Raw genomic sequence first — 24,757 nt, forward strand, 5'->3', positions numbered from 1 at the left:
TGACATCTAGATAACCTGATGTGTTGGTTAGAACTTATTTACCTCTGTTCTATACCTCTCCATATCTCATTTAAAACAATTTTTATTTATTGAAAAAGTAATTAAAAAAATAAGTTGGGATTTTTAGGAGGCTTAGGTATGTCCTACATGTAATGGTGAGCCTAAGAATTCTGGTGTACTATAACTTCTTAGGTTGCAATTGGTGGTCTTGGAGGGGAACAATCCTGGGACCATGATGTAGTATAAGGAGGAGACCATGCTAACAATCATATCTAAATAAAGAGTTTATAATGTGATTATTCTTTAGAATAAAAAGATAAGCTCAGAGTGGTGGTATAGACAACGCTTGATTATTCAGGGCTTACTTTGTGGATTTATTCATTCTTGTTTCTCTTATTACCTCATTATTTTGCTATTAATAGTAGCTTAATTAGGGTGAGCTAGGAAATGCTGTGTTTTGACTAGTCATTTATGTTTCCAGAAATTTAGAATTAATGGAAAAATTGAATTATCAGTTTCTTGTATAATGTGCTCTATTGGAAGAGATCATTAGAAGTTTATTAGTATGTGATATTTGAAAATTTTTTATTAATTAGGCATGTTTAGTCTTATCTGCTTTTTCTTTAGGTGGCCACCAAGTACTAGATTCACTTGGAAAGAAAAGAATAAGAAAATTCTAAAAGAAATTTACACATAAGATTAAGAGCTCTAGACCCAGCCTATTTTCTCTCTTTTTGTTATAGACTTGTCATTTGCTCTTAGGTCATTCTTTCATTTAGGATCTGCATCTTTGACCTTCAAAACTAAAAAATAATACCCATTCTGTGGCCAAACTTATACTGTTGCCCATATGCCATTATTGGTATTTAAGTTGATTGTAAGTTCCTTGAGGGAAAGGGAATATATCAGAGCTAGCATTTTTCCTTTTTCCCTATTTAATACAATGTGGTATTATCATGAAGTGGTTATTTATTAACAAGCTAGGCTTTGGACTGTATATTTCCTTGATAGTATCTTAGGTTTTTATTCGTTCCTTTTAACTGCTGTACACCATCAGCAAAATGTTACAGAATTTTCAGACATCTTGTATTATGTTTTAAACTTGTCATAAGGATTTGAGGACCAATAAAGAGTCACATCATGTTCCTAATTAGGGTATATGTTTTATACAGCCAAGCTACAGAATCATAACAAATTTTAAAAATAATTGTAATATGAGTTTCTTTCTTTGTGTTTGTTGTTTCTGTTGTGGGGCTGCAATAGTTGTAACAAATCATATCTAGAAAGAGCAGTCAAATGCAAGGGAAAGAAATCCTTATTTATTGAAACACACTAGCAGGCACAGGGGAATTTAGTTTTTGAGTGTAGATACCCTTCCCAGTGTATTTGATGTGTTTGTAATAGATATGACATTCCTCCCCTTTAAAGGAATTCTCTCTGTCTTAGAAGAAAGAATCAAACCATCATTTAACCCACGTAAATATATGAATATATTTCTGACATTGAGGCGTTCCAGAAGATGATAAAGAAATGATAGCAGCTCCAGAAGTACCAACTGATTTTAATCTACTACAGTAAGTATATTACAATGATTTTTAAATATTTGTTTTTCCACAAAATAAGAAATATATTAACTTCAGTTAAAATTATTTCTTCTTGAGAAGATCTAATACATAAGATAGAGCACAGTATGTATACTTTGAAAAAGTTTATGTTAATGTTCATTGGACATTAACATAACAGTAAATATTCCACGTTTCTTAAACTACATTTTAAACTTATTTTTAAATTTTAGATACTGCACAATTTATTATTTTAGCTGTGCAGTTGAATCCATACTTGGTTTTACAATAACAACTGTTTTGAGGGAGCATCATGAAATTCTTAAAAGGTTAATAAGTGTTTTTATTAATGAGGAATATATATCATGCAGTAGTACTTAGGATGTAATGTCACCTTTCTATTATAAAATAAAATGATATGCTAAAACAAATCTAGAAGGGTGGGACATGCTTTTCATGTTTTTCAGAAATAATTACATGCTTATTGATCCATGAAGTAACTTCTATCTAGGTGTTTTCTTTACCCTTGTCTTAAAAGCTGCCTATATAACTTGTTCAATTTTCATTCTAATTACTCTTTGGTGATGTTGGAAAGAATTTGAATTACTATATGTAATAGTGGTTTTTATACTACATCCAGTTTCCAAGATGGCTCAGTGAAAGTGAATCTTTAAACTGCTTCTGGATCCCTTTAACTTATGCATACATATACCACACCATATTTGCTACAAGGGTCTTTATAAGACTTGATTTGGAAACATTCTGGTTGTTAAAAATTTTGATGAGAACAACAGAATAAAATCCTTGTATATAATGGTAGTCAGTGTTTGCTTTTGATGGTGTATAGATTTTCATTTTTTTAAATAATTTTATTTTCAGTGGACACTAAGGATCTACTGGGATGTTGCCAATGTTTCTTTTTTTTTTTCTTTATTGATATTAGAGAAGAGGAAGGGAAAGAGAGATGGAAACATCAGTTGGCTGCCTCCTGCACGCCCCCTACTGGGTATTGAGGCTGCAACCTGGATATGTGCCCTGACCTGGAATAGAACCAGTGACCTCCTGGTCCATAGGTCAAGGCTCAACCACTAAGCCACGCTGGCTGGGTTCAAAGTATGATTTTTAATGTTGTTTTAATCCCAGTGTATATTGACTCTATTTTAAGATTTTTGAGGAAAATTTCTTGTTTTTGTGTGTTTGAGGGAAAATATGGGATAGTCTGAGAAAATATTTGGTTTGACTATTGTAAAATTATCTTATGAATTTCTTATATATTAAGTAAGGGTTAGAGATTATTAAAAAGGTTTGTATTATAGTCTAGACCATTGACTGTTAGAATATCTTGAGTAAGTAGTGCCTGAAATAGGATAATGGATAAGAGAAAATCGATTTGTGGAGGTGGAATAGATAGTGTTTGTGAGGAAGGGGGCAGGGTAAAGAGAAAGGAATAGAAGATTCAGTCATGTGATAGCTGACTCATGAAATATCAAGCCACTCAAAGGTTAAGCAGTATGTATGTTCCTTAAGCATATCTGTTTCACTTAGGATAGGTTTTTGTTGTTTTGATCTTAAAAGCAGAGGAAAGCACTGGAGAAAGACAGACTCGAGAATATTTCTTCTCTGGTTGAGGATACTTTAGACCCTATACTGATTACTCACTTCAGCTTTCTTCAGAAGGGTTTTCCAGTTAATAATCAAACCTCTAATGGCTCATTCTTTTCGTTGAGATAGCCTGGAGATGAGGATTAAGAGTGTAATTTTGCTTTTGATTACTCTGGCCATTGGAATATTGTGAAGACTAATGTTTGTTTGCAGACTTAGAGTAGTTACTGAGCTAAGAGAGCTTGTGTCCCACAAATGTCTTGGGAGGAAAGAAGTATACTATACACCAAGATATTTAAAAACATTTTCAGTTTTTTTGCAAGGTCATATAGGCACGTGAGAAGAATATTGATGACAGCAATCTTCTTAAGATGTACAGCAATCTTCTTAAGATGTAACAGGCAAGAGTTTCAGGGTTAATATTTTGTAGTCATTCAGTTTTTGGTGCATTAACTCTTGGAAATGGTATTTATTATAGGCCCTTTCCTCACAAAAATGTAGGACATAGGATTGCCACTATCTTCAATACATTGTTTAAATTACTTTGTAGATAAGTACTATGTATAGCACTTTTCCTTCCCAGTATCTTAACCATTACTTTAGATTTATTAAGTATTTCTCCTACCTCACAGCCTCTGGACAACTGGTTATTGTAGCAATGAAAATGGAAATAGAAGAAATATAGTTAGAGAAGACTAGCTTTAGAAGGATTAGCCTTTTCACTTTGATCCATTTATTTTAAGCAAATCTGGTACTAGGTTTACACATTTAGAGTAACTAAACCTTTCTCTTTTATGGGTGTGGTTTGATTCTAAAATCCATTGTGAGCTAAATACCAAGTATGCCTTGCCTTAAAGCATTTAAATGAAAGTACCTTACTGTTATTTAGATGTATGTTAACATAAAAGAGGCATCACACCTGTGTATTTAAAACACCCCTTCTACTCCAAAGTAAGGCACAATTCTTAGAACTATAGATTTATATCATGGAGATTGAAGAGCCTAGACATTTCATTCTTTCCTACATATACATTGTGTATAGATGAGAAGATTGTTACGTGTCCAAGATCACATAGTTTGTTAGTATAAGAACCAGTTCTCCTGACCATAGCTTACCACCTCTTTACTTCATAAAGGATTTTGGTCAGTTAGCATACTTCCCTACTGTTTCCAATGATTTAGTTTGTAAAAATGTTTTATACATATCCTTTCAGAAACATATGTTTTGTCTAGTTACACCTAGATTTATAAATATTTCTGAGTGAGGTAGTAGAGGACAGAGAATCTTTAATATTGGTAAAATTCTCTAACAAAATGCATCTAATACCTAGTGTTAAAATGCAGTTTTATCTGAGCACATGGTCTTTGAATCAGAAAATGAAACCAGCCATCGCAGTAGAACACCATAGTTCCTAGGGTTAAAGTTTTGAGAGCCACTGGTTTCATTTCTATGCTTTGGTTAAAAATTAACAAAATAAAAAATGTTTAGATATTTTTCAGATTATTATTTTTGTAGTTGGTTATGTAATTTTATATGTTTGGTAATATGTTAAGGTATGATTTGGAAAATCATCTAATTACATTTAATGCTAATATGGAGTTTTGTAATGAGTTAACCAAACCTTTCTTTTAGAAAATACAGCAAAAGTTAGGAACTCTATGTATATTTCTAAGGAAGGTTTTAAGTAATTGCTTATCTTTCTGTCATAGGGAGTCAGAAACACATTTTTCTTCTGACACAGATTTTGAAGACATCGAAGGAAAAAACCAAAAGCAAGGCAAAGGAAAAGTATGTACAGAATACATGACTTTATTTTGATTTGCAAGGTCTTTTGTATATGTATTTGCACATACATAATTATGAATATAATATATAGTTTTTTAGTTATATCACAGATGGTATTGTCTCTTAAAAATGCCCTTTTTTTCTGATTGTTATGGTAAGCCTTATGCATACATGTAGTTTCTGGGCTTCTAGATGAAGTATCTTTTGATTATCTATTTTCACTGCTGTAAAGTTGAAATTAATAATTTATTGTTTCTTGTTTATTTTGTAAAACACAGTATGCTAAGCAAAATGTGATATTTTCTTGGCTTTTATATTTACTATGTACATGAGTAGTCAAATATAAAGCAAAGCAGGAAATAAAATATCTTATTATAAAGGACCCTAAAAATGTAACCTCCATCAGTTTATGTAAGTGGGTTATGATGGATAATAGTTTTACTCTTTATAAGTAATGTCAAATGAAGTTCTGAGTCAATAGAATGCAAGTTTAGAATATGATGGCTACCCTGAGGACTCTGGTTAAGTTGACTAATGGTCAAATCATTTTGCTGTTTAGAACGTACATTTGACTCTGTGCATGTGTGTAAGTACATTGGGTAAAATATGACTTGTTTTTATTCAGTGTTTTCTTAACGCTGAACAAAATACAAGATGAATTTTGTATTTGTTTTCTCACGATACATTTACTTTTAAAAAGGTTAATGCAGAAATGTACAATGAACAAAGCAAAAATTTCCCATAAACCTATTACCCAGAGGTAATTTATTCTTTAAACATTTTGGTGAACATACTTTTGTATGTATATCTATGTATAAACGTGATCATAGAATTTTACTTAAATGAAATCATACTATGCGAACTATTTGATTAGCTTTTAAAACTTAATGTTATGTTGTCAGCAGCTTTCCTCTGGTGAATTTTTTCTAGTTATTTTTTTGTTAATTCTCACCTGAGGATTTTTTTTTCCCATCGATTTTTAGAGAGAGTGGAAAGAAGGAAGGGGGGTGCACGCGTGAGAGAGAAACATCAATGCAAAATAGACACATAGATTGGTTGTCTCCCATAGGAGCCCTCACTGGGCTGAGGATTGAACTGCAACCCATGTACATGCCCTTGAGCAGGAATTGAACCTGAGACTGTCCTTGGAGGTTGCGGGGTGGGCGCTCTAACCATTGAGAAACACCAGCCAGGGCTCTGTCTGTAATTTTTAATTGTGTCATAGCATCCCATTTTATGTATGGAATATAATTTATTTAACTAGTTCGTGGAATACTATTTTAGAGTACATATAATGCATTTGTTTCATAATTTTATATGCTATCTTAGTTCCTTAAAAAGTTGAAGTTTTGAGAGAGAGAGAGAGAAATCGTGTGAATGAATAAAAATCTTAACTCATAACTATCCAAAGACAGCCATAATTCTAGTGGGTACTATGGTTATTTATTAGAAAACTTTTTTTTTGCAAACATCCTACAAAACTGAAACTCTACTTTTGACTTTGATTTAATTTGCAGATTGGAACAGGACTCATAGTGGCATCTGCATTGAGGACTCCCCAAAGTTTTTGGGCTATAGTTTGGTTAATTTTGTATAGCTACTACTGTGAGTGAGGTGTTAGGGGTCAGATCAGGGATTATATAGTAATAAAAGCTGCCATGATGTTTGACACTATATTATGTATGTTCCATGCAGTGTGGTAACACATTTATGTTATCTAATTTAATATCTGAACAATCTTGTGGATTAGAAACTTTCTTATTTTATAGATAGGAAACTAAGGTCCAGACAACTCAGTGTTAAAGAATTTGAGCCCATATCTGTTGAGAAAGATGGTGCATTAAATCCACTATAGCAGTGATTTTTAACCAGTGTGCTGTAGAATTTTTAAAACATGCAATACCTGACTATTTAGTCAGGGGCACTGACCTCTTTTTCCTTAGCTGTCTGGTGTGATTATCCTGTCTTGAACCATAAATATATAGGTCATATAATAAAGTTGTATCCTATTGGTCATGTCACATAATAAGGATACATCTGATTGCCTAATTCTTAGTACCAGAAATCCTGTATACAAGTATAGGTACCTGATTTTTTAAAAAGACACTTTGGAGCAAAAAGGGTAGGTGGTTGTTATTATTATTTATAAACTAATCACAATTATACCTATTCTTTTTGTTGGATTGACAAAAAATATATGGTTTTTGGTGTGCCGCAGAATTTTAGTATTCGTTTGTATGCCATGAGATGTAAAAGAGAATTTTTAGGTTTTTTTTCCCCTCTACATGATTAAACTCAGTAAGCATGTTTACTTCTTGTACTTCCTTGCACATTGTTTTTTCTTTTACTTTCTTTCTTTCTTTCCTTTTTTTTTTCTTTTTGGTTAATCCTCACCCAAGGATACTTTTTCATTGATTTTTTTTTTTCCCCCAGATAGAATAGAAGGGAGGAAGAGAGAGAAACATTGATGTGTGAGAGAGAGAGACATCAATTGGTTGCCTCCTGCATGACACCAACTGGGGCAGGGGATCAGACCTGCAATCCAGGTACATGCTCTTGACCAGGAATCCAACCCATGACCCTTTGATCCACAGTCCGACACTAAACATTGAGCAAAACTGGTCAGGGCTGCACATTGTTTGTTTTTGTTTTTGTTTTTGTAGCACAGCATATCCACTGAGCCATTTCAATTGTACTGATTAGTTTTACATACCAACAGGGATTGTTGAGGCATATGATAGATAAATTGCAAATATATAGCTCCAGCCCTGGCAGATTTGGCTTAGCAGTTAGAGCTTTGGCCAAGACTAAAGGGTCTCCGGTTCTATTTCTGGTAAAGGGGCATATACCTGGGTTGCAGGTTCAATCTCTGGCCCTGGTCAGGGTCATGTGGGAGGTACCCAATCGATGTATCTCTCTCACATCTTGTTTCTCTTTCTATCTCTCTCCCCCTCCCTCCTTACTTCCCTCCCTCCTTTCTTCCCTCCCTTCCTCCCTTCCTCCCTACCTCCCTCCCTCCCTCCCTCCTACTTTATCCAAAAATTAATGGAAAAATATCCTCAGGTGAGGATTAACAACAGAAAAACAAAAAAAGCAAAAATATATAGCTCCATGTTAATTAATATTAACATTTTATACTTTTCTAGTATACTCTGTATTTGATCTTTTCTTTTATCCTTATCTCTGAAATTCCCTTTACTGGGGACAAAAGCCTTTTATTCTACAATTAAGAATTAATGACTTAGGTTCACAAAGACTGAATATCATTAACAAAATAATGTAAATTAACCAGTAATTTCTTTCAGTTGTTAGGAAGAGATTTGAAGTGGTTAAGAGTAGGGTGGTTTTGGACTCTTGAGGAGGAAGGACCCTTTATGGAACAAAGTATATAAGCATACAGGCTGTCAGTGGAAATAAATTTGTAGGCCTGGCTGTAGATCAGGGGTCTACAAACTATGGCCTGATTTTGTACTGCCCATGAGCTAAGAATTATTTTTACATTTTTAAAGGTTTGTAAAAATGGCCCTGCCGGTGTGGCTCAGTGGCTCAGTGGATTGAGCACCATCCCATGGACTGAAAGGTCCTGATTCAATTCCCAGTCAGGGCACATGCTGGGGTTGTGGGCTCGATCCCCATTGGGGGGGTATGCAGGAGGCGGCCGATTGATATTTCTCTCTCACATCGATGTTTCTATCTCTCTCTCTCCCTTCCTCTGTCTAAAAAAAAAAAAAAAATCAATAAAAACATATAAAAAAAGGGTTGTAAAAAAACCCAAAAATATGACAGACCAGTTATGTGGCCCACAAAGCCTAAAGTATTTTATATCTGGTATTTTACAAAAGGTTTGCCAACCCTTGCTCCAGGTCATAGAAATGTGTTGGTCTAAGAGACCTTAGAAACATTCTATTCTAATCTATAAAGATTTTAATACAGCTCTGGCATTTTAGAAATGAGAACTCTGAGTTAAGGAATGACTTGTTTTTCTATGATAAGTTATAAAAGCAGTGGGAGGTATTTTATAACACAGGCATATAGGCAAATCTTTTTGCTGATATATGAAGCTCCCCACCCCCAATATTGCAACTTTCTTATGAAGGACTTTATTTCCATAGTATTCACATAAATTGAATTTTCATGATAAATAAGTGTCGGAGGGAGGGCCCAGACAAGAATGAGGTTGATAACACCTATTTATGCTGTTTAGAATTCCTTTGTCAGTGCACTGCAATGATTTATAAGGACTAACAATAGGTATCAAGCTAAAATGTTAAACTAGGTATAAGTTACACATTTGATAAAGCAGCAACCCTCTGAAGTAGGTAGAGTTTGTTTTGTTTTTGTTTTTTGTTTTTTTTTGGTTAATCCTCACTGGAGGATATTTTTCTATTGATTTTTAGAGTGGGGGAGAGAGAGAGAGAGAGAGAGAGACATCAATGTGAGAGAGACATGACCCCAACTGGGGCCAGGGCCAGGGATTAAACCTGCAACCCAGGTATGTGCCCATGAACAAGAATCGAACCCGCAACGCTTTCGGTCCACTGGTCGATGCTCTAACTGCTGATTCAAACTGGCCAGGGCCAAGTAGGCACAAGTTTATTCTCACTTTACAAATTAGAAATATCTCTGAAGCACAGCCATGGTTAAGGAAGTTGCCTAAGATTACTCAGCTAATAGGAGTATAAGTTTGGCCCCATGAAATCTGTCAGTCTGCAGAGGCTCTGCTCCTAACTACAGTGTCATGCGAGGTGCATGATAGTATAAATGAATAAATTGATACCACAAAGAGGCTGTCACAACTGTATCATTTTATATGATGTGTATGGCACTCCTCTTTAGGTTTAAACATGATTATGTATCATCAGCTGTGTCTGTAGTTTTAATCTGAACTCTCAGAGATAACAATATAACTTAACCAACTTGTGTTTTTATGTAGACTTGTAAAAAAGGCAAAAAGGGCCCAGGAGAAAAGGGCAAAAGTGGAAATGGAGGAGGAAAACCTCCTTCTGGTCCAAACCGAATGAATGGTCATCACCAACAGAATGGAGTGGAAAACATGATGTTGTTTGAAGTTGTTAAAATGGGCAAGAGTGCTATGCAGGTAATGTTTATCATGTTTCTCAGTTTATTTCTACGTTTTGAAGTTTAGTGAGATATATAAAATATATCCCTGGTTTTTCAAAATGAATTAAAAAATTTCTAACACTGATTATTAGTAAAAAGCAACAGACTAGTCAGAAAACTAGGAAGATGTCTATTCAGACATAATACCTTTAAGCTGTGTTTTGAATCATTTCTGCTACTTTATTTTCTTTTAATGACATATAGTAAATAATTATTTGGTCAAAAATATGCGATGTAAACTCTGATTATGAGGTTTCAATTTCCCCTGAATTTATATAGCTTCCATTAAAATATGAAGTCCTTTGCCCATATAGAATTCTCAGTTGAGTGATATAATATAATCACTATCCACTTTAGTGAATTGAATTATTTTGATCACATGCATATTACAAATTTATTTACTTGTGTTGTTTCTTAACAGAAGAGTAAAAAGTTATGTTGTGTCAGATCTTCTTAATCTTGTTTCTTCTTCAATCTAATGAATAAACTCTGTCTAAATATGTGTGGTTTGGTAAATAAAATTTTAAGTTATTAACTGGGGCTAATAAAGATCATTTTTTACATGTAAAACAAAAAAGAATTGTTAGATTTTGGGCTGTCACCAATTGTGCAGAGCATTGTATTTTCTTACATTTGAATTCACCTTAATTATTTATTTATTTATTTATTTATCTATCTATCTATCTATCTATCTATCCTCACCGGAGGACATTTTTTTCATTTTTTTTCAGATAGAGTGGGAGGGAGGGAGAGGAAGAGAGAGAGAGAGAGAGAGAGAGAGAGAGAGAAACATCAATGTGAAAGGGACCCATTGAGTGGCTGCCACCCACACGACCCAACCAGGGCTGGGGACAAACTGCAATCGAGGTACGTGCCCTTAGCAGGAACTGAACCCAGGTCTCTCGGGACCGCAGGCTGACGCTGCAACCACTGAGCCAAACCGGCCAGGGCGACCTTTATTTATTTACATATGGTTTGTTTTCATATATTTCTAATTAGGGTGTGAATTTTATTTCTTGTCTAATATTTTGAATGATTATTTTGTGTCCACTTGATATTAAAAAATATCCATGTTACTATACTATAATTTATGTAGTCATTCCCCAATTTAAAAAATTAACCCCCTTTCTCTAGTTTTGGTTTAATTTTGTCGATGGGATAAATTATTTATGTTATATCATTTAGTTACTTTCCTTTATATTTTTTATTATACTTTTTTTCTATAATATTTAGTCTAGTTAAATTTGTTACTTTTTTTTGATTCTTCATTTTTTAGTATAAAAATATCAACATGTTAATTAGGCTATTTTATTTTTGTCTGGTCTGTAGGGTTTCTGTTTAACTTCTTGGCTCATCAAAATTTTTTAGTATGAGATTTGAGGGTTTAACTTTATGTTTAATTCTTCTTGTTAATGTTATCTCAGTATTTAAAGAATGAACATTTTTCTTATTTTTGTGTTGCTTATGGATTGTCATATATAAAAATTTTACCACTCCAGCCCATGTGGCTCATTTGGTTGAGCATGGTCCCGTGCATTAGGAGAGGTCATCTGTTTGATTCCCATTCGGGGCACATGTCCAGGTTTTAGGCCCCATCCCCAGTGAGGGGCTTGCAGGAAGCAGCAGATCTATGTTTCTCTCTTATGGATGTTTCTACCACTCCCTCTCCTTTCCTCTCTCTCTACAATCAGTAAAAGTATTTATTTTTAAAAATTATATCTATAAGCTATTTGCTTTTCTGTTTCAGAATGTGCTTTCCTTCTTTAAAGCAAAATGCCCATAGTATCCCTGCATCGATTCCCCTGAATCCTCTGTCCACCTCCAGTTTATTTTGTGTATTTCTACTTGTGTTATCGAACACCAAATTTGATCAAAGAAGTCTCCTGTTTACAAATTTTTAAGAGTTCTTCCTTATAGGTTCCAGCTCAGATTTCCTTTTAGGATACTTGCTATTCTGTAGCCACAAGTATGTATTCTGCCCCCAGACCTTTTCGTTTTTCTCTCTGCCTGAAATAGCCTTTTTTCCTCCTTTCTATATCACATAGGATTGACTAAACCAAATGTCACTCTTCTTTTGAGAAGCATTCTTGGGCTCTGTCTCCTTCTCCCATTGAATGCATTTCTTATTCTTCTCTTTCCATTATAACACTTAGTATATTGTATTATAGTTACGCACATGTTTGAATTTGCTTCTAGATTGTTAATTTCTTGATCAGGTACTGTGTATTATTTATTTTTTGTATCCCCAGGATATATTTATTTCAGTAATAATAAGTGAGAGTGAATAAGTACAAGATTGACTGTTGGTTTTAAAATAGTTGCATTTTAAGAAAGGAGAAACCATGCATATGCCCTAGGTCTGTTGAATTTTATTTATAGACATTGAATTTTATTAAGTTATTAACATACTATTTGATGATTAAAATTTTTAAATATATTTTAACATGATGGCTTGTATTTTTATTACAGCAGCCCTGTATTTCTAGTATAATCCCTACTTGATCTTCATGAATAACTTTTTAATGTGATGTGGTGATCTTTTTGTAAGATTTCATTGAATATTTTTGTGTCTGTATTGATGAAAATAATCCCTGTTCCCTCTATTTATTGCTACATAACAACCTCAAACTTAGTGATATGAAAGAACACCATTTTATTATGCTTAATGATACTTTTAACCTAGAATACTGACAGAACTAAATGGGGATGGCTCATCTGTGTTCCTCTCCATGATGACTGGGTCCTTAGCTGAGACAGCTTGATTGCCTGCAGGTGACATAACAGTTTAGGGACTATAATCATTTGGAGGCTTCTTTATTCATATTTGATACCTCGTCTGCAGTGACCTAAAAGCTGGACTCAGCTGGAGCTGTTCCTGGAAGACCTACAACTGGTTCTTCCATGTGGCTTCTGGGTTTGCTTCTGGGTTTGGAGAGAGTATCCTGTGCAGGAAGGGAGTATCTAGTTCTCGAGTGCTCCAAGAATCCAATGCAGAAGTTGAATAACCTGTAACCTAATTTTGGAAGCACCATTATTTCTATTGCATTGTTTTAGAGAAGGGGGCATAGACCTCACTTTTGGGGGAAGAATGTCAGATAATTTAGAGCCATGTTTTAAAACTCTTGTTGCATAATACATCCTGTGTAGTGCTCATCTTTTATAAATTTAGTTGGTTAACATAAACCACCTGTTGTAAAATACAGAAAAGGACTCAAATCTAGAAACTAAGTCTAGTTTTAGAATATCTCCAATTTCTCTGCATCGGGTCAATCCTAGTATTTTCTATTTCTCTTCTATATTGTGTAATCATATTTGTTTTTGTATGTCAAGTTGTACATTTTTTTCATTCATTTTGTAGCCAGTTTTTATATCCACTGGTATATAACTATAAACATTTTCCTCTCCTGTCAGGCTGATGTGGCTCAGTGGATTGAGTGTTGTCCCATGGACTGAGAGGTCCTGGTTCGATTCCCAGTCAGGGCATATGCCCGGGTTTTTGGGCTCAGTCCCGAGCAGGGGTTATGTAGGAGGCAGCCAATCGATGTTTCTCTCTCACATTGATGTTTCTATCTCTCTCTCTAAAAAATCAATTAAAAAAAGGTAAAAAATTTCCCCTCCTGACTGTTCTTTATATTAGCTGTTATTTATCATCCTAATTTTTAAAATTTGCTTTATTTAAAAATCGTCTTTGTCTGTTTTGTGGGTTTCTTTTCTGTCCCCAAAGGAATAAAGTGCTGCTTTTATTTTTTAGTTCTGTCATGACTTTTAAAAATTACTATATTGAGATATACGTCACATACCGTTAAGTTCACCCCTTTAAAGGGTAAATTCAGTGGTTTATAGTATATTCAGAGTTGTTCTGCCATCACCACAATGTAATTTTAGGATATTTTTCCATATCCCAGAAAGAAAACTCTTGCCCATTAGCAGTCACTGTCTCATCATCTGCCACAGATCTAAGCAACCACTAATCGACTTCCTATACATTTACCTATTCTGGACTGTTCATGTAAATGGGATCATGTAATAAACGGTCCTTTTTGAGTGGTTTCTTTGACTTAGCATAATGTTTTCAAGGTTCATCCATGCTGTGGTATGTACTATGTTTGTTCTTTTTTGTTGCCAGATATTCTATTGTAGGGACATATCTATCATATGTTGTTTATTCATTCATTTCTTGATGTACATTTGGTTTGTTTCCACTTTTTGGCTATTAAAACTGGATAATGCGGTTAAGAGTATTCATGTACAAATTTTTGCTTGGATATGTTTTCATTTCTCTTGGGTAATACATACCCTAGGATTTGAGTTGCAGGGTTAATGTGGTAACTATTTAAGTTTCTGAGGGGTTGCCAAACTGTTCCCAAAGTGGCAGGAGCATTTTATGTTCTTATCAGCCATGTTTTAGTATTCTGTTTTGTCACATCCTTGCCAGCATTTGTTATTTTCTTTATTTTTTATATAACCATCACAGTGGGTATGAAATAGTGTCTTATGTTTTTTGTTGTTAATTCTCACCCAAGGATATTTTTCCATTGATTTTCAGATAGGGAGGGAGGGAGGGAGGGAAGGAGAAAGAGAAACAGCGATGTGAGAGAGACACATCAACTGGTTGCTGTCCCACATGACCCCACCTGCAATCGAGGTACGTGCCCTTGACTGGCAATCAAACCGTGGGCCACTGCTCTAACCGCTGAACCAAACCGGCCAGGGCTTACTATGTTTTTTTATTTGTTTTTTAAATCTTCACTTGAGGACATTCTTAGAGAAAGAGAAACATTCATGTAAGAGAGAAACATCGATCGGTGCCTTTCACATGCTCCCCGAGTGGGAATCAAAACTCGAAACCCAGGTATGTGCCCTGATTGGGAATCCAGTCAGTGTCCTTTTAGTGCCCAGGAATATGTTTAACCAACTGAGCCACTATGGCTCTGCAGTATCTTGTTATGGTGTTGATTTTCAATTCCTTGATGGCCAATTACATTGAGCATCTTTTCATTTGCTAATAGCCATTTGTATATCTTCTATATAGACCTCTCTATTCAGATCCCTTGCCTATGATTTAATTGGGTTATTTCCCACCCCCTTTTTTCTGGTTAATCTTCACCCAATGATTTTTTTTTTCTATTGATTGTTTTAGATAGAGTGAAAGGGAGGGAGGGAGAGAGAGAAAGAGAGTGAGAAATATAAATGTGAGAGAAACACATTGATCGGTTGCCCTCTGCACGACCCCTACCGGGGCCTGGGATCTAACCTGCAACCCATGTACATGCCCTTTATTAGGAATTGAACCTATCACCCTTCAGTCTTTGAGCTGATGCTCTAACTGCTGAGCCAGACCGGCCAGAGTGGGTAATATGCCTTTTAAAATTATTGAATGGTAAGAGATCTTTGTGTATTTGGGGTATAAATACCTTATCAGATACATGATTGGCAAACATTTTCTTTTTAATAATTTTATTATCTTTATAAACTCAACTTTATTGTTTAATGTATTACAGATGTCCCTCCTTTTTTCTCTCCCTTGGCTTCCTCTTCCCCACTCCCACTCCCCTCCTGCCTTCCTCACACTATTATCTGTGTCTATTGGTTATCCATATATGCATATAAGTTCTTTGGTTTCTCTCTTCCCACCCCACCTCCCCTCTTGCCTTTGAGTTTCCTCAACCTAACAACCAATTTGTATTTCTTAATCCGTTCATCTTTTTCACTCAGCCCCCCTCCCATCTGGCAATCAGCAAACAAGTTCTCTGTATCTGTGGTTTGTTTCTGTTCTGCTTGCTCACTTTGTAGATTCAGTTGTTGATAGATATGTATTTATTTCCATTTTATTGTTTATATTTTTGTTGTTCTCCTTCAAGAAGACCTGTCAACATTTCTTATAATACTGGTTTGGTAGTGATGCACTCCTTTAGCTTTTTCTTGTCTGGGAAACTCTTTATATGTCCATCTATTCTAAATGATAGAATATTTTTTGCCATTCCCTCCTGGCCTGCTAAGTTTCTTTTGAGAAATCAGCTGACAGTCTTATGGGAGCTCCCTTGTAGGTAACTAACTGCTTTTCTCTTGCTGCTTTTAAGATTTATTCTTTGTCTTTAACCTTTTTCATTTTGATGATGATGTGTCTTGGTGTAGACCTCTTTGGGTTCATCTTGTTTGGAACTCTCTGTGCTTCCTGGACTTGTGTGTCTCTTTCCTTCACCAAGTTAGGGAAGTTTTCTGTCATTATTTTTTCAAATAGGTTTTCAATTTCTTGCCCTCTCTCTTCTCCTTCTGGCACTCCCATGATGTGAATGTTTGTATGCTTGAAGTTGTCCCAGAGGCTCCTTATACTATCCTCATTTTTTTGGATTCTTTTTTTTTCTGTTCTGATTGGGTGTTTTTTTGGTTCCTTTATGCCAAATTGATGGATTGCTTCTTGGCATCACCTACTCTACTATTGATTTTCTATAAATTATTTTTTATTTCAGTTAGTGCATCCTTCATTTCTGACTGGTTCTTTATTATGCTCTTGAGGTCCTCACTAAGTTCCTTGAAATTCTCACTGAGTTTATTGAGTGTCCTTGTAAGCTGTGTTTTGAACTCTGCATCTGTTAGATGGCTTATCTCCATTTCATTTAGTTCTTTTCCTGGAGTTTTGTTCTGTTCTTTCATTTAGGACATGTTTCTTTGTCTCTTCATTTTGGCTGATTCCCTGTGTTAGTTTTTATGTATTAGGCAGAGTTGCTATGTCTCCTAGGCTTCCTAGGGTTGCCTGTTGTAGTAGTTGTACTGTAGGGTCCAGTGGCACAACATCTCTGGTCACCCAGCTGGGCCCTTTAGGTGCACCCCTTGTGTGGACTTTACACTCTTCTGTTGTAATTGAATCTTGGTTGCTGTTGGCACGTCAATGGGAGGGTTTTACTCAGGCTGATCAGCTACAAGGTCTGGCTGTGACCACTAACCTCTGACCTCTGACTACCTTAGATGATCAGCTGTGCAGGGGCCCACCACACAGAGCAAGGCTTACTTCATCAGGGCTCTGGTACCCACTGAATCTACTCATTGAGTGCATCACTTATGGAGATGGTTGGGTGGTGGTGCTTTGATGTGGTCTGAAGCTGTCCACTGGGTGTGCTGGTTCTGGGGCAAGGTCAGCCACTACCTGTGTTCTACCCAGGGCCACCCGGCATAAGCTACAAATCAATCTGCTGATGATGGCTTCTTCTTGTGCTGGGCTTCGCAGTGCTCAGGCAAAGCCAAGCTGTGATCCAAGGCTGGCTGCTTCTAATGCCAGGCCTGGGGCCACTTAGTGAGAGGTATGGGGCTTGTTGTGGCCAGATGCTGCTTGTTTGAGACAATTTAGGAACATATGAAGGAGGATCCAAGACAGGCCATTTCTTTGGTAAAGCAACTGGCAGTATTTTGGGTGGACCTGAAAGTTGCGTGGGGCAGGGCCTCATTTCCCACTGGTTTTTACAGCCAGTAGTTATGAGGACTTCTCTTCTTCGCACTGGAACCCTGAGCTAGTGTGGGACAGGGACCCGTTGCTCTTCAGGGAGGATCTTCACAGCTGAGGTATCCTGATTTTCATTCGCCACACGTGTGTATGGGACCAACCTGTCCGAGCGTCTGCCCCTCCTACTAGTCTCAGTGTGGCTGCTTCTTTAATTTTGTAGCTGTAGGACTTTCATTCAGCTCAATTTCAGGTCTGAAGAATGGTTGTTCTGTAGTTTAGTTGTAATGTTGATGTAGTTGTGGGAGGAAGTGAATACTGCGTTTCCCTACGCTTCCATCTTGGCAGGAAGTCAATAATTTTATTTTTTATTGATTTTATTGGGCTGACATTAGTTAATAAAATTATATAGATTTCAGTTAATACAATTCTAAAGTATGTTATCTGTATATTGTATTGTGTGTTCACCACCCCAGGTCTAGTCTCCTTCCATCACCATTTATCTCTCCTTTACCCTCTTCTACCTTTACTCTCTCCTCTTGATTTGCAAATATTTTCTCCCATTCTGTAGATTTTCTTTTTGCTTCCATGATATGGAGTCCTTTGAAGCACAGAAAGTTAATTATGAATAAATAAAATTAATTTTTTCTTTTGTCTCCTGGTTTTGGTCTAATATCTAAGAATGCTTTTCTTAATGCAGTTATGAAGATTTACTTCTGTGTTTTAGAGTTTTAGCACTTACATTTATATCTTTGATCCATTTTGAGTTAACTGTTGTATATGGTATGAAATAAGGTCCAGCTTCAATCTTTTGCATATGGATATCCAGTTATCTCAGCACCATTGTTGAGAAGACTAGTCTTCATGGATTTGTCTTGGCATCTTTGTCAGAAATCAATTGACCATCAATGTAAGGGTTTATTTCTGACCCTCAGTTTTATTCCATTGGATCTACATGTTATATCCTTATGTTAGTACTATACTGTATTGATTATTGTAGCTTTGTAGTAAGTTTTCAAATCGTGAAATATGAATGTTCTAATTTTGTTCTTCTTTTTCAAGATTGTTTTGGCTGTTCATTGCTTGCATTACCATAAGAATTTTAGGATCAGTTTTCCATTTTATGCTAAGAAACAAACTGTGATTTTGATAGGGATTGTATTGAGTATTTAGATCAATTTGAAGAGTATAGTCATCTAACAATATTAAGTCTCCAGATCCATGAACTGTCTATCCTTTCCTTCAGTCTGTTATTTAGTCTTCAGTTTGCCTTTCTTATTAATACACGACTATCAGGGCTCACTGTTGAAAAAAAAATCGTCATTTTGTTCATTTCCTTATTGACCCTGGCATTGACTTCTTTTTCTATTTTTTAATCATCACCTGATGATACTTTTCCACTGATTTTCCTTAGATAGGGAGAGTGAGACACATCGATGTAAGAGAGACACATTGATTGGTTGCCTCCTGCATGATCCCAACCAAGGCCAGGGGTTGAACCCACAACTGAGATACATGCATGCCCTTGACTGAGATTCGAACCCGATACTCTTCGGTCCACAGGCTGACACTCTAACTTCTGAGCCAAATTGGCCAAGTCAGGCATTCACGTCTTTTAAAAATCATGTTATTGTAGTGTTAATATTTAAATATTATTTAATACAGTATTTTAGTAAAAAAGAAATATTGGTGGTACTTTTAATGTTTTTATGTTATCTTTAATGTCACTAAGAAATAAAAAGTAGCTAACTGAATTTGATTCTATTTTATTCAAATTTAAATTTTTGTACACATGTATATATTACTTTGCAGTAATGTGATGCCTCTTAATGTTGAATTTTAATGACTTTAATTGAACTTAATTCTTAGAACATTAGAAAAAGCTAATGTGTTTTTTCCCCCTTTCACTGTAGTCGGTGGTAGATGATTGGATAGAGTCATACAAGCATGACCGAGATATAGCACTTCTTGACCTCATCAACTTTTTTATTCAGTGTTCAGGCTGTAAAGGTAAGATACGTTTATTTTTGGAAGCAGAATTTTTTTAAATGGTCTCTTTATTTTTGTTCTACCTAAAGCTGTATTAGCACTTTACATGGAAAATAATGCCAAGATATTGAATTGTTTACATTACAACCATACACAATATATAAGGAAAAAAGAGCAAAGAACAAAGTGAGAAACTCTGTTGAGACAGTTGTATTCATATGTGAAGTTAACTAAAAACTTGGCAATTTATATTTGTTATGTTACTTTTATTAGATATATTTTCCACTTTCAGCATCTGGTTTTAGGAACAAAGAAATGGATTAAGAAGGGAGGAGGAAGATAATGAAGAGATACAGGTTCAAATGGCAGGGAATTGTAAAGTTTAGGGAATTAAAAAGTACCATGAATAACAGTAAGTAAGGAGATAAGTAGGTAAGTAAGTAAGTAAGTTAAATAAGGTATTGGTGAAATTTCCAGTTTTTCTTCTCAAAGGTAGAGAAACTGGATTGGGGAGTGGGGTCTTGTTTAAAGTGTTTTTACTTTGTGTAAAAATATTTTGAAGTAGGAGTGGGGAAAATATAAAATATAGAAATATCTTTCCTGGGACAAAGATATTTAGTTCAGATATTGGGCAGGGGGATAAAGTTATGTAAGTTGAGGAGTCATACATCCTGATCTGGATATTATTAGTCAGGATTGTGGTCAGGTTCTGATCTGTCCTGTGCTTCCCTAATACTTGATCCATCATTAAAATTCTAGAAGATGCCCAGGAAAATAAATGTTACATAGTTTTCCAAGAGTATAGCATTTTTGTTTTTTTTTGTTTTGTATTTTAAAGAAAATGGCACCAAAAATCATGGGCATTGGAATTCAGGAGGAGGGAAGGTTGCTTAAAAATAGATCTAAAAAGTTAAGACACTAAAGGATGACTGAGTTGTATCTGAAGAAAGAATCCCAAGAAACAATTTACTTAGGACGACTCCTTTAATTCTACTATACTCCTTAAAAAATACTGTCCCTGGAATTGGAAAATAAGTAACATTGTAAGAACTGATGCATTTTATTTGAGGTTGATCACAATATTCAGTGCAGCATGCATATTAAATGTTATATATATGAGTACTGAAAAATATATTAACATCTTGAGTCTATGATATTCATGATGCATTAATGTGTAGTCAGTTTTGAGAAATTTTAAAAATTGTCTTAATTTTACAGAAAGTTGCCTACTTGACTTGATTTGTTAGTTAAAAGTACCTGCAAATCAATATTAGAAAATTCTACTGACTGCTCAGAGAAAGTGTTGTGTAATGACCATATGATGAAACAGATTAATTCTTTAAAATGAGATATATTAATATTTTTTGTCTATATTCAGTCCATCTTTCTGCAGTAAAAGTATATAGGTTACCTGTTTATTGTGTTATTCAATCAAGAATCATGTCCTTTTTATATTCTTTGAAAATGGAAGGTTGATTGCAGAACAACTGAACAGGTGCCAAAATAAATTTGTTGAGTTGCAATTCTAATTCTTTATCATCGGTATTCGCTGTTACAACATAGTTTGGTCAGTTTTAGTTTTCTAATGAGGGTTCTGAATTGGAGTTTTACATTTTTTTTTCCTTTTCCTTTATTGATATTAGAGGGAGAGAGTGGATGGGAGAGAGAGAGAGAGATAGAAACATCGATGAGAGAGGACATCGATTGGCCACCTTCTGCATAGCCCCTACTGGGTATTTGGCCCACAACCTGGGCATGTGCCCTGACCAGGAATCGAACTGGTGAACTCTTGCTGTGTGGGTCGATGCTCAACCTCTGACCCACACCAGCTGGGCTGAATTGGAGTTTTTGTTTTCTTTTATATTAACTTTTTTATTATTTATTTATTTTTATAAATTAATTTATTTTTGTTATAGGTGTTTCTTCCCCCCCCCCCACAGATTCCCTCCTCCCCCTCCCTCCCAGCCTAGTCCCCAGCGTTGTTGTCCATGTCCATTGTTCATACATGCATGCATATAAGTTCTGTGGTTTATTTCCCCCTACCCTCTCTTCTGGAAATTGTCAGTCTGTACCCACTGCCACGTCTCTAGGACTACCCCATTCCTCAGACTGTTATGTTCATTATATTCCACAAATAAGTGAGATCATATGATGCTTGTCTTTCTCTGTTTGGCTTGTTTCGCTTAGGGTAATACTTTCCAGGTCCCTCCATGTCTTCTCAAAGGATAAGAAATCTCTCTTTCTTGCAGCTGCATAGTACTCCATTGTGTATATGTACCACAGCTTTTTTATCCATTCGTCTACTGATGGACATTTGGGCTGTTTCCAGATCTTAGCTATTCTAAATGGTGCTGCGACGAACATGTGGGTACATATATTCTTTCTGGTTGGTGTTTCAGGCTTCTTACAGTATATTCCTAGAAGTGGGATCACTGGGTCAAATGAAAGTTCAATTTTTAATGTTTTGAGGTAACACCATACTGTTTTCCATAGTGGCTGGACCAGTCTGCATTCCCACCAGCAGTGTACTAGAGTCCCCTTTTCTCCACACCCTCGTCAACACTTGTTGTTTGATGATTTGTTGATGGCAGCCATTCTGACAGGTGTGAGGTGATACCTCATTGTGGTTTTAATTTGAATCTCTGATGATTAGTGATGTTGAGCATTTCTTCATATGTCTCTTAGACATTCGTATGTCCTGTTTAGGGAGGTGTCTATTTAGATCCTCTGCCCATTTTTTAATTGGGTTCTTTGTCTTCCTTTTGTTGAGTTGTATGAGTGCTTTATATATATTGGAAATTAACCCCATATCTGATATATCACTGGCAATTATATTCTCCCATACAGTGGGTAGCCTTTCCATTTTGATGATTGTATCTTTTGCTGCGCAGAAGCTTTTGAGTTTGATGTAGTCCCATGTGTTCATTTTCTCCTTTGTTTCTGTTGCCTTAGGTGATGTATCAGTGAAAATTCTGCTGCATATGATGTCTGATATTTTGTTGCCTACAGTTTCTTCTAGGATTTTTATGGATTTATGAGTCACATTTAAGTCTTTTGTCCATTTTGAGTTTATTCTTGTGCATGGTGTAAATTGATGGTCTCGTTTAATTTTTTTTGCATGTAGCTGTCCAATTTTCCTGACACCATTTATTAAAGAGGCTGTCTTTACTCCACTGTATGCTCTTGCCCCTTTTGTCAAATATTATTTGAGCATATTGCCTTTGGTCCATTTCTGGGTTCTCTCTTCTGTTCCATGGATTGATATTGCCTGTTCTTGTGCCAGTACCAGGCTGTTTCGATTACAGTGGCTTTGTAGTATAACCTGAAATCTGGTAATGTGATTCCTTCAACTTTGTTCTTCTTTTTCAAAATTGCTGTGGCTATTCGGGGTCTTTTTTTCTTCCATATGAACTTTTGAAGTATTTGTTCTAGTTCTGTGAAATATATCATTGGTATTTTGATGGGGATTGCATTGAATCTATAGATTGCTTTGGGTAATATGGACATTTTAATGATGTTAATTCTTTCAATCCATGAACAAGGTATGTGCTTCCACTTTTTTATATCTTTCTCTATTTCTTTTTTCAATGACCTGTAGTTTTCTGCCAATAGGTCCTTTATTTCTTTGGTTAAATTTGTTCCTAGGTATCTTAATTTTTTTTGCTGTGATGGTAAATGGGATTTTTTTTTTTTAGTTTCTCTTTCAGTGAGTTCATCATTGGTGTATAAGAATGCCATCGATTTCTTGACATTAATTTTGTATCCTGGTACTTTGCCAAATTCATTTATTAAGTCTAGTAAATTTTTGATGGAGTCTTTTGGGTTTTCTATGTATAGGATCTTGTCATCTGCGAATAATGACAGTTTCACTTCCTCCTTTCCAATTTGGATCCCTTTTATTATTTGTTCCTGTCTGATTGCTGTGGCTAAGACTTCCAGTACTATGTTAAATAAGAATGGTGAAAGTGGGCATCCTTGTCTTGCTCCTGTTCTTAAGGGAAATGCTTTTAATTTTTGCCCATTGAGTATGATGTCGGCTGTAAGTCTTTCATATATGGCCTTTATTATGTCGAGATATGATCCCTCTATTCCCGGAATGCTGAGCGTTTTTATCAGAAATGGGTGCTGGCTTTTGTCGAATGCTTTTTCAGAGTCTATTGATATGATCATATGATTTTTATTTTTTATTTTGTTTATGTGGTGTATCACATTTATTGATTTGCGAATATTGTACCAGCCTTGCATCCCTGGGATGAATCCCACTAGGTCATGGTGAATAATTTTTTTGATGTATTGCTGGATTCGATTTAGTAGTATTTTGTTCAGGATTTTAACATCTATGTTCATCAGGGATATTGGTCTGTAGTTTTCTTTCATTTTAGTGTCTTTTTCTTGTTTTGGAATTAGAATTATGCTGGCCTCATAAAACGAGGTTAGATAGTCTATTAGAAATTTTTCTTGCTTTTTGAGGTAGGCCAGTAGTGCTATGAACTTCCCTCTCAAAACTGCTTTTGTTGCATCCCATAGATTTTGTGTTGTTGTGTGTTCATTTTCATTGGTTTTCAGGAAGTTTTACATTTCTTCCTTGTTCTGCATGGTAACCCATTCATTGTTCAATAACATGCTATTTAGCCTCCACGTTTTCAAATGTCTTTTTGCATGTTCTTGTTGCAATTGATTTCTAGTTGCATGCGGTTGTGATCTGAGAAGATGCTTGATATGATTTCAATCTTCTTGAACTTGTAGAGACTTAGTTTGTACCTTAAAATGTGGTCTGTCTTTGTGGTATTCCAAAGTGGTGGGATGTCCCCTTGGCGCAGGGAGAAGCACCCTCAAGGGCCACTTACAGTGGTAGTCAGTTGCTCCAGTCCACAGCACAGGAACCTTCTTCTCTGCATCTCTGCACTGCTTGGGTTTGGTCATCCACCTTCCCGTCCACTCACACTCTCTCACACACTCACTCTCTCACACACTCACCCTCCCTCCTGTCCTGCCAGCTTCCCTAATATTAACCTGAATTGAAGTTTTTAAAATAAGGCCATAGTCAAATAATTTTTTCTTTATCAGATTCTTTTCTTTCCTGGCATCAGTGTGATTATAAATCAGGAGCTTGCCAACTCAACATTTGGATATACCCTATCACAAACCAGGTTGTCAAAATTTGTAAAATATTGAAAGTGTTGTAAACTTAAATTATCGGGTAGATTTAAAATAATGCCTGTATATATACATAACATACATATATATATTATTTATATTTTT

General features: G+C 35.5%; 1 protein-coding gene across 17 annotated transcripts in view; it reads left to right on the forward strand.

Annotated features, from left to right (window-relative positions):
• Positions 1-24,757, forward strand: part of STAG2 (stromal antigen 2) — a 150,394-nt gene that overhangs the window by 63,269 nt on the left and 62,368 nt on the right. For 10 of the 17 annotated variants that reach the window (XM_036270843.1, XM_036270842.1, XM_036270841.1 and 7 more), the window contains 4 exons: positions 1,429-1,574; positions 4,875-4,953; positions 9,884-10,048; positions 19,420-19,516. In XM_036270843.1, coding sequence (XP_036126736.1) covers positions 1,531-1,574; positions 4,875-4,953; positions 9,884-10,048; positions 19,420-19,516 — 385 coding nt within the window. In that variant the 5' untranslated portion in view covers positions 1,429-1,530. Of the gene's footprint in view, positions 1-1,428; positions 1,575-4,874; positions 4,954-5,644; positions 5,711-6,467; positions 7,073-9,883; positions 10,049-19,417; positions 19,517-19,800; positions 19,928-20,968; positions 20,991-24,757 lie in introns of those variants that run through there. The other 7 variants (XM_036270845.1, XM_036270844.1, XM_036270849.1 and 4 more) reach the window with 6 other exon arrangements.

This window comes from Molossus molossus, unplaced genomic scaffold (genome assembly GCF_014108415.1).
Source record: "Molossus molossus isolate mMolMol1 unplaced genomic scaffold, mMolMol1.p scaffold_m16_p_2, whole genome shotgun sequence".
Lineage (NCBI taxonomy): Eukaryota > Metazoa > Chordata > Mammalia > Chiroptera > Molossidae > Molossus > Molossus molossus.